At 41.5% G+C, this 19,271-nt stretch overlaps 1 protein-coding gene across 3 annotated transcripts in view; it reads left to right on the forward strand.

Annotated features, from left to right (window-relative positions):
- The window catches only part of LOC143103707 (potassium voltage-gated channel subfamily KQT member 2-like), a 43,918-nt gene that overhangs the window by 23,391 nt on the left and 1,256 nt on the right, over positions 1-19,271 (forward strand). The window contains exons 5-15 of one of the 3 annotated variants that reach the window (XM_076267496.1): positions 2,472-2,597; positions 3,377-3,487; positions 3,743-3,838; positions 4,499-4,593; positions 7,137-7,205; positions 7,397-7,426; positions 9,753-9,982; positions 14,831-14,939; positions 15,141-15,272; positions 16,286-16,381; positions 18,928-19,051. In XM_076267496.1, coding sequence (XP_076123611.1) covers positions 2,472-2,597; positions 3,377-3,487; positions 3,743-3,838; positions 4,499-4,593; positions 7,137-7,205; positions 7,397-7,426; positions 9,753-9,982; positions 14,831-14,939; positions 15,141-15,272; positions 16,286-16,381; positions 18,928-19,051 — 1,218 coding nt within the window. Of the gene's footprint in view, positions 1-2,471; positions 2,598-3,376; positions 3,488-3,742; positions 3,839-4,498; positions 4,594-7,136; positions 7,206-7,396; positions 7,427-9,752; positions 9,987-14,830; positions 14,940-15,140; positions 15,273-16,285; positions 16,382-18,927; positions 19,052-19,271 lie in introns of all 3 variants that reach the window. The other 2 variants (XM_076267498.1, XM_076267497.1) reach the window with 2 other exon arrangements.

The following is a 19,271-nucleotide window of genomic DNA, read 5'->3' on the forward strand; positions in this document are numbered from 1 at the left end:
CCCTCTTCTCCCCCTCTTCTCCCACCTCTTCTCCCACCTCTTCTCCCCCTCTTCTCCCACCTCTTCTCAAGGGCAGAGCTGGGGGCCTGACAGTGCAATTTGACACAAAATGAGTTCCCATCTCACACACAACATTCTTGAAAGACCCAGTTCTGTCTTGTGTGGACTCTGTATGGTCTAAGGGTTCCATTTCAAAGAGAGGAGGGAGGTCTCATCTTACAGCGAATGCATATGCAGCCATGTTGCTGACGGAACAAAATATCAAGTTATTTTTCTCCATTTTCACCCCAATCCTTTTTTAGAGTGGTGCGGAGCTATTGTTGGGAAATAATGCATCATGCCTCGGCAAGCATTTTCATTTATTATTTTTTTTCCAACGAATTATTAGAGGTGTAAGCTGTCGTTCCAGATTACCAATTTTAATCATAATTGTAAAGTTGATAAAGGTCTATCCAAATGCTTTCATATTTATTAACCATGGAGAGCAATTTTACAAAATGGAATGAAGAGAAACATGAGCATGACTCGTAAGGTTCTGAGAAACTGCTGAAGCAATCCTACATGGTTTCATAAGGAACAATTTTATTTTCATAATAAAAAGACAATAGGCTAGCTAAGGTGGCAGTCTTTTTCTAAAAAAAACACGGATCTAACTAGACATCGGACAACGGCATTGTTTAGGTTATAGTCCAATGCACTGCACAGCCACGTACACGTTAATTGGCTTTAATGTGTGTTTGACCTATAGCACTGTCTCACAGACCAGCTTCTCATCATAACGAGGAACACAACCATAATGGTGCTTGAGCTCCGCCCCAGCCATTTACTGGGCCAAGCTATCAAAATAAAGAGCCTCAGTGGCTTGCTCTTCAAGCGTTATGTCTCGGTCTGGAGGATCGCTCATTTTCACACTGTGCCGCTGAGCCAGTGCCTGCGAGGCTATCGGTGAGCAGGGCGGATGAGAGGATGTGGATTGAAACAGTTGTATCAGGTTACATTACCATATGAAATACTGCTTGTTCAGCTCAGCCGTATATCACTCAATAGGAGATTAAATGCACTCTCACTGTCCAATCCCCCCGACGCTCCAACTGCGCCTGGGCACACGCATGTGGCAGCACTCCATCTGAAGGAAGGGCTCGATAAGAAGAAAGAGTCCAGCAGAGTCCACCGTTCAGACCAGAGCAGGCTGTAATGGGCTGAAACGCTCCTTCAGCCCAAGCTAATAGCTGTCAGTCGTTGTACAAATGTCTGATGCCTCTCATTAGACACTAATACTTGATTCAAAATGGATTTCTGCCAGACTCTAACCGTAGGCTTCTTGTAGTTTGTGCGTGTGTGTGTGCATGTGTTTGTGCATGTATATGTGTGTGTGTGTGTATGTGCATATGTGTGTGTGTATGTGTGTGTGCATGTGTTTGTGCATGTGTGTGTGTGTGTGTGTGTGTTAGTGTGTGTGTGTGTGTGTGTATGTGTGTTTGTGCATGTGTGTGTGTGTATGTGTGTGTGCATGTGTTTGTGCATGTGTGTGTGTGTGTGTGTGTGTGTATGTGTGTTTGTGCATGTGTGTGTGTATGTGTGTGTGCATGTGTTTGTGCATGTGTGTGTGTGTGTGTGTATGTGTGTTTGTGCATGTGTATGTGTGTGTGTGTGTTAGTGTGTGTGTGTGTGTGTGTGTGTGTATGTGTGTTTGTGCATGTGTGTGTGTGTGTATGTGTGTGTGCATGTGTTTGTGCATGTGTGTGTGTGTGTGTGTGTGTGTGTGTGTGTGTGTGTGTGTGTGTGTGTAATTCTCTGTGTGTGTGAGACCCAGAGGGTGTGAGCGGGTGGGGTCTGCAGGTCTCCGGCTGCTGCTCCCCAGAGAGTCTCTGGTTGCTGCGGTCACCCCAGGCTGCCTCCCAGCTCAGAGCCAGCAAATGGCACACGGAGAGCTTTTACAAACACAAGCCTAACTCAATGAATACATTAAAGGGTTGGAATAATTGACTGAGAATGTAGGCTTCCTCCTGTAGTTTTATACAAGTACTATATGGTGACTTTTAATGTGTCTTCATTGAAACTGAATTAGCAGGGTGTGGTGACATGCCATTTTAATAACATACTGTATCTTTGGTGCTCACTGCTCAATGTTTTTTTTATCCAGTTGTTGATTATGCCATACATATACTGTAGGAGCTATGCTTTGCATGCTACTGTGTAGACTTGTATGTTATGTCTCATGCAGCCCTTGTATGGTTGACACTGTGTTCATAATTTCCAGACTTTGGCAGGGATTGATTTGTTTACTCTGACACGCGTGCTGTTAATGCAGCAGCCTGTCATCGTTGCCGCATGGCACTGCAGTACTGTATGTGTGTGTCTGTGTGTGCTGCGGATCTGTTGCCCCCTCTACACCCCCTCCATCAGCCCTAAACTCTCGCCTCCACCACCATCAACACCCAAATGTGCCACTAAATCTGTGACCTTGACAGGAGCTCATCACAGCCTGGTACATTGGCTTCCTGTGCCTGATCCTGGCCTCCTTCCTGGTCTATCTGGCAGAGAAGGAGGACAACGAGATGTTTGAGACCTATGCCGATGCTCTCTGGTGGGGCTTGGTGAGTTCCAACACACACACACACACACACACACACACACACACACACACACACACACACACACACACACACACACACACACGCAAGCCTTGATTTATCTTCCTCTGAAAGACACTTTGTTTTTCCCTTTTTTGCAAAAGTGCTTTGGTTCTTGTGTCCTCTGTACTGTGCATGGGGAATGCACTATCCTCAGATGGTGGTTGTGATGAAGTTGTCTTTTATTTCAAGAAGCCAGAGCTATCTGGCTCTGAGCCCAGCTATAGCTATTGTGTTTGATTGATTGAAAAGATAATGCACAACACTTGGCGAAGAGCTATGTAGTACTGTAACATTATGCATAGCCACCTACACCTACGCAGTGTACATGATTGTGCATGTGTTGTGTATGTTAACAAAGGTTAGCAAAATGTGTAAATGTCAATGAAATAGTATCATTTTAGCATTATTTTAGTCAAAACAGCTTTCTAATCTTTTGCACAGACAGATTATTTTGGTATTTAATTGAATATTCACACAGTAACCAAGGGTGTTACCCCTCCATTTAATGTGGTTCTCTTAATTTAATTTTCTCATAAATGAATTTACCCCTTTGGTCATCAGTCACTTGTCTTGGTAATGATTTAGAGTCTGTCAGAATGTGTGAAACTTCCTATTACTACAATGGATTCTACTATAACTCTGTTAATAAAGACAAATGGTTGATCAATAGATACATGTCAGAAGGAATGTCAACCTTTTAAATATGTAACATGTCAAATTTCCCCTCTCTTAATGTTCAGATAACCCTGACCACCATTGGCTATGGGGATAAGTATCCGCAAACATGGAATGGCCGTCTTTTGGCTGCAACATTTACACTCATTGGTGTGTCATTCTTCGCGCTCCCAGCGGTAGGTCTACCATTCCTAATGGGATAAGGTTCCATTAAAATACTTTTAGGTCAGTGCACAATCATGGGTGGAAGAGACCAAATGGTAATGGTAACACTATATTGGGATGGTGAGTGCATAGCACATTCAAAATCAGCAATGTCACAACGGAAATAACAGATTGTGTATACAGTAATGATGAAGATGAGTGGTTTTGCCATTGTGGTTGATAAATCAGGAAATTGCATGAATGTAATTGTCTTTCCTCTCTCAAAGGGAATCTTGGGCTCTGGTTTTGCCTTGAAAGTGCAAGAACAACATCGACAGAAACACTTTGAAAAACGTCGCAATCCTGCAGCCGGGCTTATCCAGGTGAGTAACATACTGAACATCTGTACACATGCTGATAGACACACAGGTACAGTTTTGGCTTCGACACTGAAGATTTGCTAGAAAAGGACTCATTTATTAAAAATTGTATTTGATTCTCATGTTTATTCATATCACTCATTGATAACCCATTGATCAGAGAAATGTTATATGACTCTTGTGTTTATCCATACAACAAATAATTTGAGAAGATGACAATAACAGATGATGACAATATACATACATACTGCATTCATAATGGAACCCCTAAAAATTAAAAACTAGCAAAAAACAATTGATGGGTCATATCAGGTTGATGCTGATGCACATGTTCTCACTCATGGTAATAAACCATAATAAAAACTGCATATATAGGTAAATAGTGTGTGATGGTTGTGGGTGGACAACAAAATCTGTGATGGTTCCAGGCTGTGGGTAACGTGTTAGATAATTATCCTTTCGTTCTCTGTCCTTGGATTGTCAAATAATGCATACTACATGGAGCCAAATGAGCAGCCTGGCTTCTTGCGCTTGCTGCTTTGAAGCCGTTAGCCATGCCGACAGACCTCCTGTGTCTTAATTACACACACTCAGAGTAGTATGTGTTGCAGCGTATGCATTATTCATGGATTATTTTATTTATTTAATTCTTCCTATCTGCAGGCGGCATGGAGGTTTTATGCCACGAATCTCAACCGCACAGACATGCAGTCGACTTGGGACTACTACGAAAGGACTATATCTGTCCCAATGTACAGGTATTGATCCAGAATAACTCAGATACCAGATTTACATCTGAGATTTACATATCCCTCTTATTCTCTCTGTCTGTCTCTCTCTCATTCTCTCTCTCATTCTCTCTCTCATTCTCTCTGTCTGTCTCTCTCTCATTCTCTCTCATTCTCGTTTATTTTCTCCATCACTATCACCACTCTGTTTCTCCCAAGTGGCGATGGAGGAGGATAGAGACATCACCAGATCAATTGACCTTTAATGTTTTTTAGGGGCTTGTGAAGGTTGATGCCCAGGCAGGACCTGAGCATGAAGCTTCTTAACAGAGCCTCCTGATTGGAGTGCTCCTTCTGCCCCCCTGCCAAACCTGGTATCCTGGTATCTCAGTTGCAAGCTTTTAAAGTGTACAGACTTAATTTCGGGAATAAAAGATTGCTGGCAGTTAGTGGAAGCTCATTTTGACAATGACATGCCCTTAGTTCTTTCTCCCGCTCTCTCCTTCTCTCATTTGATTATCTCCCTTTCTCTCTCTCTCTCTCTCTCTCTCTTTCTCTCTGTTTCTCTCTCTCTCTCTCTGTTTCTCTTTCTCTTACCTCTGCCATCCTGTAGGCTTTGGCAGAACAGCTCATTTCATCTTCTTTGATAGAGGCTGACTGATGTTTGACCTTTGCTGCTTTGGAGTTCTGCAGGGAAGGACCTTTAAAGTTTATAGGGCAAGTGAAACTACAGCAGGGAGCTGACTAGAACTCCTGTGTGCTGTTGCCTAACCTTATATGTGGACTCAGATATTTTCTGTTTGAAAGGTCTAAAAAGCACTGCTGCACAACACCTGCCGGCATCAAACTTGTTTATATTTTGCTCTTTTCATTTTGAAACATAATGCAAATCTGCATTCTAGAGAGGCAGTCGTGCTCTGTAAATATAAATCTCCTGAAGGTTATCGTAGATGGAATTGACTCATTATGCAAAATGAAGATGCTGTCTTGCACATGTACATTGTAAAGGTAAGGTCAAAGCATATCTATTGTACAGAATGTCTATTGTAATAATGGATCATTTTCCATTTGCATTTTTTTTCTCAAATGAACATAGCTCACAAAAAATCCACTCCATTAAGGGGTGGGGTGGAGTGATAAGCATTCGCCTGCTGAGTGGCCCACTGAGTCTAAATTGAATATGGGGGAGCATTATTTAAGTCTCATCAACTTGCCAGTAGGGGAAAAAATACAAGGTGTGCTGTTTTATTAGGGTGTTGTTGTTTTTTTTTTACTTTAAAAGCACAGGCCTTGCCAAAGGACACATTACCCAAGGCGCTTAGTAAAACTGTTTGCCCTTGAGCATGTCTTGTGTCTTGGCTACTTCCGTTTACGACAGCAGCAGCATGTATTTATTTCCTTTCTGCGGACTAGTGGCAGTGAGTTGTGAGTTGTGTTCCCCCAATGCACCGGTGCAGTAGCAGCAGGAGCAGCAGCAGGATCATGGGCTGGCAGCATCATGCAGGATCCCCACCGGAGCATGCCTTAATGGGCTTGCACTGTCAGCAAGCTCCTGCAAGGCTTCCACTGGTTCAGCAGGGGCACTTTGCTTGGACGAGCAAGATGCACTTAGTGTAGCTCAGTGATGTTGTACTTATTTTTTTTTCAATGGCCATGCTGCTGAAAAAAAAAAAAAAATCTTCCTTTAAGACGTTGTTTCAGGTGTTGTGTCCAAACTAGGGCTGTCAAAATAACTGATTAATTTCGATTAATTCATTTGAGAAAAAATAACTGATTAAAAAAAATTAACGCAGATTAATCGATTCTGTATGACCTTTGACCCCGAGCCGTAGTCAGTAACCAGTAGACTGTAAAATGAAGGAGAGAGAAGAAAATGTGCTGCCTAGATCATTGATTGGAACATTTACTTTTAAAAACGGCCTTATGGTGTTGATTAAAATAAAGTCCTCTGCAGCAAGGATTTTGCATATCACCGGAGTTCATCAACTCTAAAGTCGCACATCAATGCAAAGAAATAGTGTTGACATTGAGGGGAGTGTTAATTTATTTTCATTGTGTCCGCTAGGTTATATCTGTGGCCTGAAATACCTTGTATGTGAAAGAAAACTTGTTCCCGAAGCACTTTTGAATTTATTTCCTCAGCATATTAGGTCATCATATATTATTATGGCCATTATTAAAATAATAATAAAAGAGTTTTTGAACTTTAATGTCACTAATGCTGATTATTCAATTATTCATTTGAATTTAAATATTTAAAATACTTTTACAGCAAAAATTATATATGTGATTAATTTAGATTAATTAATCACAGAGTATGTAATTAATTAGATAATTTTTTTTAATTGATTGACAGCCCTAGTCCAAACAGATGCCAATGCCACAGCTGTTGAGAATGTATGGGACATGGTGGTATGGAGTTCTGAAAAAATAAATGTTCTGCCAGATAATTTTGTAAGCTTTTGTATCTATAATTTATGTACAGTACTAACAATTCCATAGTGAAAGTGAAATGACAATCACAGGCGTTCCTGCTGTCTTGTTTTATTTTGTTAACATTTCTTTTTTTGTAGGCTCATTCCTCCACTAAATCAGTTGGATTTGCTTCGCAACCTGAAAAGCAAATCTGGACTCTCCTTCAGGTATAGTATAATATATGATAATTTTCTCTCAAATATGGAAATAAATGGCTATGCTTTTCCTCACAGTGTCTAATATGAAGAGTGCTTTTTTATCACTGCTTGGTCCACGCAGTGAGGAAGTACATTTCCCAGAATGCTTGTCCTGTCTGTTAGCCCAATAGATTTACTGATCACTCGTTTCCTCTCTGCAGAAAGGAGCCGCAGCCAGAGCCGTCTCCCAGGTCAGAGGAAACCTTTTGGAGCTTATTTCCCTCTCTTGTCTCTTCCACACAACAGCCCCATCTATGCTATTGCATTATATGTGACATACTATTACATTATAATATGACACACCTTTACATTATAATATGACATACAATTACATTATATGACATACAATTACATTATAATATGACATACAATTACATTATGATATGACATATGATTGCATTATGATATGACATATGATTACATTATAATATGCATGAAGACTTTTCTAAGAACCTTACCATCAAATCTCTAAATGTTGCTGTAGAATTGGCCTAAATGTCAATACCAATACCCAAAGTAGATTTAAAGCTGTTCTTAAACCATAAAGTAAATGCATGGTGTTAGTCCTCTTTGAAAGATAAGAAAATGATACTGAAGTTCATTCTCCGAAAGTCAGATTATGATGTGCTCCCTCCATTGAGTAATAGCGGTTTGAACACACTGAGGTAGAAGCTCTCACTATTCTGCCTGACCAGACTGCATGTGCTGTCTCCGTATAAATGAATCTTTCATCACAGTTTGCTGTAAGTTAACGTCACATTCCCCCTCCTCCTCTCACTCCAGCCTTGTCCACAAGGACATGTCAGGGTATTCCTTATGGCCTGGGCAATTTCCCACCTAACCATGTGTGATAGCCTGACGTCAGTGCGAGGGATATTTATGTGTGTGACGCCAGGCCCTATGAGTTGACCTTGCCCACATGTGGATGGATGTGTTGGGTTCCGTATGGCTCTCTGCAACGGTCCACATAACTTAGTTCACTCCCGGCAGGAGCATGTTAGACTGCAGCTCAGATATGCGGTTTAGTTTATTCTTTGTATATGATTGGACTGCCTATATGGCCAAAAAGGGTTATTGGTTTTACTTATCTCATTAGTCTTTCTTTGGTTTTGAAAAGTTATTTAGATAGAAAGGAGCTAAACTGAGTTCTACCTTTTTGAGTTCTACGGTTTTGTTCATGGCAAGTTCTCTACACAGCAATGATATCCAAACAATACATATATGGCATAAATTAACACAATGAGCTGTTGGCAGAGTTGTACAGTGCAAAAACACACACAATCTCTTATCTTTCTGAATACTAATACTGATGTTATGAGTACACAATGGCACAATAATAAAGTTATTTGCTCTTGACATGCTCAGTGAAATCCGCCCCAAACCATGAATTCCTGTTTCTCATCAAGGAGCCACTCAGGGTGCACCACTTTCTCTTAAGCTTGATGAAATGAAATATGCCTCTGATCCACGAAGATTGGGTCTACGCCAGGATTGTGATTTCACTCTCAGTAGAAAACAAGAACCAAGCACCTACAGCAGCCATGTGTGTCAAGAGCTGCTTTGAGATTGGCTGTGGCTCTGAGTGCAGCGGGTTCAAAAGAGATCGGATGGCCATCTCAGTGATAATTCAAAGAATTCCTATAAGAACAGATACTAATAGAACGATAAGCAGAGCATGTGCTATACAAGTGCATGGTGTTCATGTTGAATCTCTACATAGAAACAGTATATCACATGCAGTGCAAAGCTGTAGTAACAAAATATACAGATAGGAGATAATAGAGATAATCGAACCAAGAAAAGAAACGTGCTTATATATTTTTATGACACAACAAAAAATGTTGTCAACGACATGATCCATCCTGCCAATTCCTTAAATCGTAACCAAATTTTACTTTGGCGTGTCCTAATTAGCATTCTGAACCAGTAGGAAAGCCATTAATTAGTTTACAATTCTGTAGCAGACCCCATTCATTCAAAGTTCTGCAGAGCATAGATGGAAAGTATTTATTGAACTGCTGGTAGACAAGAACTCAATGCTCCAAAAGCTTTCTTCAAATACACAATCTGTTACACAAACACAATTGTGTTAAAGAGTATAAGTATATATACTGTTTTGATCCCGTGAGGGAAATTTGGTCTCTGTCTGCATTTATCCCAATCCGTGAATTAGTGAAACACACTCAGCACACAGTGAACGCAGTGAGGTGAAGCACACACTAATCCCGGCGCAGTGAGCTGCCTGCAACAACAGCGGAGCTCGGGGAGCAGTGAGGGGTTAGGTGCCTTGCTCAAGGGCACTTCAGCCGTGCCTACTGGTCGGGGTTCGAACCGGCAACCCTCCGGTTACAAGTCCGAAGCGCTAACCAGTAGGCCACGGCTGCCCCCCTAAGAGACATGTAGGTTAAGCTTTTGGGAACCAACCTGTGGTCCGGTGTCTTGTGGTCATTGAGCCTCCGTGAGAGGGCAACCTGTTAACCCCCCCCCCCCCTTCCTTGTCCTTCCTCCCACTCCCAGTCAGAAGGTGAGTCTGAAGGAGAGGGTGTTCTCCAGCCCGCGGAGCTCCGGCACCAAGGGCAAGGGCTCTCCACAGGGCCAGCAGCCGCTCCGCCGCTCCCCGAGTGCGGACCAGAACAGCATCGAGGACAGCCCGTCCAAAGTGCCCAAGAGCTGGAGCTTCGGCGACCGCAGCCGGGCGCGGCAGGCATTCCGCATCAAAGGGGCGGCCTCCCGACAGAACTCCGAAGGTAGGCCACGATATGTCCAGCACACTGTTTGTTGCTGTGTAGTGTTTGCTTTGATGGATGTCTGGTTGTCAAAAGCAAGAGTGGTTCACTCTGTGTTTGTGTCTGTGATGTGAATGATCGATCTGTGATTGAGTGTCGTCTAGCCACTGCTAGTTAATTTCTGCTGCAGATGATCATACATGGATGTATGAGCTTAATGTAGTGCTGTAGGCTACTTTTCTCCTTTTAATATAAAAAATAATCAATTCCAGGCTACTTTCAGTGTAGGATGTGTTTTAGAGTTAGAGAGGATATGGCCCTTGATACTATCCCTATGTCCCTTTCCTCTTCAGGAACTCATCAATATCTGTCATATGTTATTGCTATTGTGAAATTGTTGCTATCTGGTGAAATGTTCAGGTTAGCCAGCTCGGGTGTGTGGGGGGAATAGAGTGTCTCATGTAGTTCCAGTTCTAATCATAAATCTAGATCCAGCTCAGTTTAAAGATTGCGAGAGTAGGTATAACACAAGGCGTTTTTGGATAGCGCAAGTGTGTTTTGTATAGCTTCACTGTTTTGGTAGATCTGGTAGATCTTGTGCTCTGCATGTTGTCTTTGTGCTCAGTGTGTTGTGTTGCTGTGTGTGTCCTGTGTGTCACATTATCAGTGTGTAGTTCAGTGATTCAGTATCATTATAATTACATTTTCTTATCTTTTTTTATCATTATACAATTAGTGTGTAGAAGCCTGTCCAATTAGGTTTTAACATATTACAGTCATGTGCATTTCTGTCACATTGATATCTCATGATGAGGTGATACTGGATCCTGACATTTCTCTTCATGTCTCTGTTTGGTGCTGTACTAGTCCTGATTGAGATGCAAACAGAAGATTTAAGGCAGAAGAGCTCTCCAGGTCAGGCAAAAACAACGGGCCCGGCCCATGCAACCTCAACCTGTAGAAATGGCATCCACCAAAAATTACAACAGTATAGCATAACTAGTATCATGCAGATTATGCTATCATCTTCTGGTTTCCTTTCAGAGGAGAATGAGTTTGTTTTGTGTTTTATGATTTATTGTTAATGTCATCATTTGTAAAACATTAGAATATGCTTTATTTATTTGAATGAACAAAGCCAATGACATTTTGTGATATTATGTTGTTTTTCTTTGTGTATTGTTACTTTGCAGGTTATGTTTAACACATTTTTTGTATTTTCTTTTGTATTTTTACCATGTTTTAAAATATTGATTTTATAAAATAAACTTTAGTCACTGCATTACCAACCTCTGCATGCTTTCTTTCATCTCTCTGTCATTTCTGAAGTGCTGAGGAGCATTTGTCATGCGCCATATGATATCATGTGTGTACACCCATCATCATTCACATGCATCGATTTGTTCATGTGTATGTGCTCACTATAGTGCTAGTGCATCGCTCATCCTTTGGGCACCCTAAAACATATTCGCTGAGTCAGACTGCAGCTGACCCGAGTCCAGGTCTGGATCAGTGCCCACTTTGTGCCAGAGTCTGCTGGTGTTTGTCCTGTCGGTTCATATAGAACAGGAATACGTAGAGACCCCTACTGGAGACTTATGCGGCATCTGGGCAGGCTGCTTTAAAGACATCTACTCAGGAGCAACCTGTCCCTCACAGCAGCCCCGCCGTCTCAACAGTTTGGGCCCCATAATGCTATATTATATTCACCTTCACCCGCAGCAAACATAAAGTTTAGTGTGAACACTGAGTGCTTGAAAATGTGCTGCTTTCAACAAATCTTAATGCTGACAGCACAAGACAAAAAAACGTGGGTACTGTTCTTAGTTCTTAGTAAAATCTTAGTTCAATTCCATTTGCAAACCAATGCACTCAGTGAACTATATAATCTAATATTAATATTAATACTATTTCTGACTTGAGATATGTCATGTTATTGATAGAGAACATTATGCATATGATATGGGATATGGGGAACTGTCTCAATGTTCCGTTGTAATAGGCACCGTCCCATAGAATATATCACAACAAGCACCAGTAACTCATCTCTTGTATCTTATTATGATCATGTATTTACAAACAGCACAATACATTTTCAGATGTGTTCACTTCAGAGTCTTGTGCCAAAACATGTAATATTATAATATGTATAAAGTTGTGTATATCCTTTACATCAGTCAAGCATGGAAAGTCACCTTTTGCCATTATGTCATGCATACTCACTTAATGCTCGATCAGTAAGATATGGACATGTGCTTTTGTTGATTTATTTTACACTCTAAATGTATGCACATAGCATGCTTACTTTTATTAATCAATCTCTTATTGATGTCAGCCATATAATATTAACTGTATACATTAAATGATAAAACAATGCAGTAACATAAAGCGTTTTTCAAAATCATGAAGTTAAGTACTATACACTTATTGGCTTACATTTCATAGTATGGGACATGAATTAAATCTGATTGTGTATTGTGTATGGGGTAATGGATTTATCAGTGTGGTTTTCTGTGGTATTTCATTAACCATGATTTTGAAAGCCAAATGTTTGAGCATTTAATTGACATGGTGAAAATGTTCTCTCCATCAATGCATATTATGTTTGATGCCTGGATGTCTTAATCTTAATATATTTTATGTCTTTAGTTTGTTTTTTGTTTGTTTTACTTGCAGATGTCAGTATATTCCTCTCCTGAAGGTACAGCTAGGGTTTATAATGACCACTTCTATAATCAAGCACAGTCAAACTGTCCATCCACCCTTATAGACTGGAGTACATTCCTGGTCTCCAATCAGTAGTGCATGCTGTAAGGGTTAATCCGTGTTAGTGCAAAACAGGGCTAATGTCTTTTACCAACCGAGCTTTTCGTACTGTCTCAGAAGACCCTTTCCACTTAAGGCTAATGGCTGTCTTTGGAAAGAGATGCATTTCATCAAAAACCCCATAATTGCCAAAGGACCAGCAACACTCATCTATCTGCTTGTGCGTCAGTCAGTGCAGAGAATACAGACGAAGCTCTCCTGTGCCTTCAGCCAGAGTTCAACTGCTTCAGATATTCAAGAGAAGAGTCCCTACACGCTCAGTGGCATTGCTGCACTTTTTTATTTGTTTGTTTGCTTTCTGTTTTATACTCTCTGTTGAGTAATTGTTACTGTTTTCCTCAAAGGCCCTGTTTTTATTCATTGTTATCATTTTCCAGCCTCTGTTAACCAGCCTTTTACTTTCGTCTCTCTTCTCCTCTCAACTCTTTGCAGCAATTGAAGGGTTGATCAGTAAGAGAATATCACATTTCTGCTGGGGGTTATGGCCACCTAAGCAAGCCTATTATGTGAACCTGTAGAGCCAGTAGAACTGATAGAGAATGCATGTTTCAGTTCTAGAACCATCCCATAAGCACATGGCAGGGACCATCATTTCATGAATCTGGATCTTAAGACCCCAGCAAGTAGACAGAAATCAAAAAGCCATGCACTGTAACCAGCATGGCTGCAGGGCCTGCACTCTAACTTGCATGACAGGAAAGGCAATCTCGATGGCCCTCCTCTGAACCCAAAGTAGAACCCTTTTATTAAGCCAGAACCACCGGCCTCTGAGACTGTGCACCCGTCCGTTCCAGACTACATCTCTGGGCCAGTATCGAACACCAGTGTGGGTGCAGGTTGATGGCAGTCTCAGGGCCCTGCGGTTCTTTGTGTCATTGACAGCACGATCGATATATGCCACTCTCCCATGCCACGTGGGATGGCATCCGGAGACTAAATTTGGCACAGCAGGTGGACACTGTGGTCCAAAACTGGGCAACACAAGCCAGGTATAACCCCTTTTACAACAGGTATTTGCATGGCTCACATGAAACGGCACTATATGCACCCCCAAAACACATGAATGCACTCACAAAACACACCTAAGCTTGCAGATAGACACAAATATGTACTGTGTCACACATACCTTGTAACAGTACAGAACTAAAAACATGCTTGTTTATTCAAAGGTTCAACAGAATTTATGTTATTTCTATATAACAATTATTTTGAAGGACTTAAAGAGCAAGTACGAAAATATCAAAATGACTTAAAATTAATTTAGCATCCCAGGGAATTCTCCACTCGCCTCCACTCGATTTGAGTATTGGCAGCATGTGCCTTTGTTTAACTCATTATGACACACCGTTATGAAACAGACAGTTATTTTCTGCCTTTTCAGTGAAGACTTCAGCAAGCTTATAGGTCAAAGAGAACATTTACTCTTCAAATCAAACAGCAGCTTACTCATTCACAATACTGGAGTCTCAGATCTCAGAAATAGTTTGACACATCGCTCTGAAGTCTCTTAGACGAAACAGCGTTATTCTTACCGTTTATACTTTCAGAACATGACAGAGGAATGCCCTCAATCAGCTGTATTCTCGTGATATTGACATATTTCTCCGACTTGACTAGACAAGGACCACCAGCCTCAGCTTCAGCCGTGATCGCATGGGCAGGACAAGTGAATGAGGCTTGATTTTTGGGCCACAGTGATCACCCTTAGTCGACCCTCAAACCCCTTCTGAGCCATCTTCCTACCTTCTTTCCTCCTTTCCTGCATCAAACCGTAGTGGCATCACCTGTAGCCAATGAGATGACACGGCACTGGCCATTAACCTGCCCTAATCTCACCTGGTGTCCAATGACACACTCTCTTACTGGACTGGGCTATGCAAGTTAATGGCTGTGGCTGGCCTCTGCTTGGTTTCATGCCGGACACCCCCTGCCCACCCCCTCTGATAACTGACTGAGTTAGTGAGCGTGAGAGAGCAACAGGGGAGGGACGCGCTTGTGTGCACTAACTCTGGAGCCCTGCTGTGTTCGTGTTGTGTTTTCTAGAGGCGAGCCTTCCTGGGGAAGATATTGTGGACGACAATAAAAGTTGCCATTGTGAGTTTGTGTCTCAGGATTTAACGCCTGGACTCAAAGTCACCATAAGGGCTGTGTGGTAAGTAAAACTGATGAATCTGCAATCTTTCTTTTTTCACTTGTGAATGTATTTTCCACATCCCCCCTCAGTTATTGTCTCTGCAAATCACATTACGGTGTAACATTATGTTCTATTGGTGCTACATTTAATTTCAGGCTACATCATTTGGATTACCAGTCTGTGATTGAGTTAATGAATGTAAAATCTCTTTCCCTCCAGCATAATGAGGTTTATGGTCTCTAAGCGAAAGTTCAAGGAGAGTCTGAGGCCGTACGATGTGATGGACGTCATAGAGCAGTACTCGGCCGGCCACTTGGACATGCTGGCCAGGATTAAAAACCTGCAGTCCAGGCAAGACACTTATCCACGCAGGCCAACACTTTTTGCCCTGTATTACTGTTTCTGTTCCATTCCTGTTTTTCCCCCTGTTTCTATGGCTACTGTTCTGTTTCTTCTCTATTCTCACCCTCACTCTTCGGAACACCGGTCACAACACTCAGTCTCACACCAGGGGATTTCAAACATGGCATGTGCCACGTACCGCTTCCACACTCTTGTCTGGTATCCATGATGTTTGTTCTCAACAGTGATGCCCTACATTCTTCACCCCGTGTGTCGTCCGCCTTAACCACTGGTGGCACGAACTACATTTCCCACGATGCTCATGTTGTGAAGTGCTGTGGTCACAGCCATTTCTTGGTGTTTTTGTTATTGTCATAAACATCTTAGTGACAAAGCTCACTCTGGCACATACTGTGCAAAAGTCATTCCAATGTACATATACACTAGACAACATCTATTTTCACTGAGAAAAATATATGAAAGTCATAGGGAAAGAAATAAGCCCATTCATACTAGCAAGGAGAGTTCATTTTGCAGAAAGCAAGGCATCTTATGAAGACACATAGGCATTTAGATGTTTTACCATCATGATTGAATAATCAGTAATTTTACTGGTAAAACCCAGCTATTACCCTTTTGCATATACTGTAGATTGGTCCACATATATGCAAATATATTCCTACTTTTCCAAGTCATATGCAGAAAGCAAGTTTTATGCTTTATGGAATAACCAACGACACAAAATAATGGCAAACATTTTATGATTGGCTGATGCCAATGTAGAGAATAGAAATGTACCAGGAAAACAGTGATTCTGCTGTTGGAATTTGACATAATCTGGAATATATTTTCACTTATCTGTCCTATGTCTCTGTTTCCCCATTATGGAACCCTTCCCCCATCTATGCCTATTCCTTGTGCCTCTCCGTCATTATTTGATGTGCATCTGACCCTCTCCTCTGCTCTGGTCTGTGTTGGGTCAACCTGCCCTGTGCCGGTGTCTTCTCTATTTGCTTTGCCAGGATAGATATGATTTTGGGTCCCCCGGGGCCCTCCACCCCCCGCCATAAGAAGTATACAACCAAAGGAGCCAAAGTGTCACCTCAGTACTCTCCTAGGTTAGGACCCACTAGACTGCATCTCTCGCCCTCGCATTGGAGTCTCTCTCTCTCTCTCTCTCTCTCTCTCTCTCTACACTGCTAATGGAGAGACTAAAAGAAAATGGCTTGCAACCTTTTTTTGATTCGAGCTATGTGACTGATTGAGTGTGAGAGCTGTCATTTTGACTCAATCTGCAGCTCAGTTGCGATACAACAGAGCTTGTCTGGTGGTGGTAAATTGAACAAATCAGACCCTACCTAGGCTGCAAATCTAATTGACAATAGCAAAGGAGACATTTCATAAGCCCTGTTCCACTGCTTATTATAGGGCATACACTGTTAATCTCATCCGTATTCCTACAGCTGGCTTTGGAGATAGATGCCCTCCATAACCATAACAGTGTGAAAAACAACCATTATTTCATCAATGTGGAAAGTTTAATCTCAGGTTCCAAAGTAGCAAAGCTAAATCTGTCTAATGGATTTGTAATTTACTTCCTGAATCTAGTTTGGTGCATCTGAGCCTGCAGGAGCTCTCTATCAGTTCCAAAGCGGCCTCGGAAATGGAAAAGTAGCTCTGGATTCTAGAAAAAGCATTGATCACCTAGATTAGCTTATTGTTTGGTAATTTGAAATGGACATGAAAATTAAACTGTATCACTGTTTCCATTTTCATGAATCAGTTAATGTGGCAAATAAAATTATATTTGCTTGGTCAAGCTGAGATTCTGCCCCCAGATAAACCTTTGTGAGCTGTGAGCAAACAATGTAACTGATAAACGAATTAACTAATTAATTTGGTGAATTGTATTTGCAGAATACATACAAGAAACGTGCGGCTAGCCAGTCAAATAGCTGAATAAAAAAAGGTTGTGCTCGATTGCTTGCAACGCTTCAAAAAAGAAAACCTCAGCAATATACTGTATGTCTATCAACAAGGTGCCAAAATGCATCTGCAATTGTGAGTCAAGGAGGCTCCTATGACAGAAATCGAACTGTCTCAAGTCTCCTCTGCACGCTGGCATGTGAGATACTGTAGGATTGCATGCCACCTAGTGCACTATGCCACTGTGCTTAGATCATTAGACCTTTCTGCAATCATCCTCTCTACTTTTATGGAATCGAACCACGTTCTAAATGCTGTCCATACAGTTCAAATGGTTATTTCTCCTGCCAGTTTATTAAAAAGCATTGTACTACTAGTTCAAAAAATCTGGAAAAAGACATTGCCTACATTGATACTATATTTAATCATACGACAATTATAATACCCACAACAGCACATGTCAAATACAAGATAATCTGAATATGAAGCTGTGCTATACTTTGCTTGGACTAATAGCACACTAACCTTGTCAAGGGGTATATTTTCCATCATAGCACACCACTGGCTTTGGGTAAGACCAAGACCATAAAAAAAGCGTATTATTGTGCGATCATAATGTTTTCATAACCAGAAAATGGAACTGCTTATAACCATTCCTAGCATGAGAAGGACTGATGACAAAACGTTTTCGGCTAGAGAAGTAGAAAAGACTATCAGCAAAAGGCCAATTTAGTGGTCTGTCAAGTTGTTGTGGGAGTGGTTATAACAAGTGCCGGTATATTGCTAATGTGAAAACATTATGTGCCCTCAGTGACACGCGTGTGCAGCACTTCAGTGCAGTTCAAATAAGAAGATCTGGTTATACGGCGATGACCTTGTTCTCTATCTCCGACACTCCAGTTTCCTGATCTCTCTCTTTCTCTCCTCTCTCTCTCCCTCTCTCTCCTCTTTCTCTCTCTTTCTCCTCTCTCTCTCTCTCTCTCTGTCTGCACTGAGCTCACTTATCTCATGGGCAACACAATGCATGATGCACCCATTCCCCATTGCCATACCTTTTGCACTGTGCTCGTAAAGGTGAAAAGTGTGCCTGAGTGGGAGTGAGTCCTCTCCTTAACGTCAAATCCACACTAAAACATCATGACACAGGATACACACACGAGGAACGCTGCCATCACAATGAGCTGATGAGTGCAAGAGTGAGAACACTTCCTGTAACCCATAACTGCCACTGTAGGTTTGTCCTCATCTTGAGATCATACCTATCAGTGTTTTTATATAGCACATTAGCAGACTAGCTTGGTGATTGATGGACCTCTCTCTCTCTCTCTTTCTCTGTAAATGACCTGAAGGGGTTGGTGTGCTTTTGGGCTGCCACAATTTTTTAATCTAATACTAGGCCTACATTACATAGAAGTTGTATTATACATAATGACAGTCACTGATGAATGATGTTCCCTTTATCACATATAATCTCTGTAATCACTCAGAAGACAGTAAATGCCTCAGTCGTCACAGCCATTACACATACCTAATGAATCCATGATAGAACACATTAATAACTGCAAGCTTTTGTCACCTTTGCTGTACACATTTCCAATAAGAAAAGCTTTGTGTTTGGATGCAAAAAACAGTAGTGACAATGACCTGATTTACAGAGGGAACTGACTGGCCTGACAAACGGTGTTTCTCGAGTATTTTCTTTATTCTAGATGTTGCCTGTCTTTGCTCTGATTGGTAGAGTTGACCAGATTGTTGGTAGAGGTCCACCAATCACAGATAAGGACCGCCCGAAAGGGACCACTGATGCGGAGAGTCAAGAAGATCCCAGCATGATGGGAAGACTGGGGAAAGTGGAGAAGCAGGTATGGAGGACGTGGATTATGATCTGAATGTTCTCCTTTCACATGCTGACAATGTATGGTGCTTATGCAACATAAGTTATACTTTCTAGCTAACTACAAATACTAAGATTATATAATATCAATTGACACGGTTTACAAACATTTATGGTTATGGTTAGGGGTTTGGCTTGGTTAAAGCTGCAGTTGGCAAGATTTTTTTGATCATATTCACTGAAACCAA

The sequence above is a fragment of the Alosa pseudoharengus genome, unplaced genomic scaffold, assembly GCF_046254945.1.
Source record: "Alosa pseudoharengus isolate Yale_2024_CS ecotype anadromous, Long Island Sound unplaced genomic scaffold, YU_APseudo_1.1 YU_APseudo_1.1_scf_5, whole genome shotgun sequence".
Lineage (NCBI taxonomy): Eukaryota > Metazoa > Chordata > Actinopteri > Clupeiformes > Clupeidae > Alosa > Alosa pseudoharengus.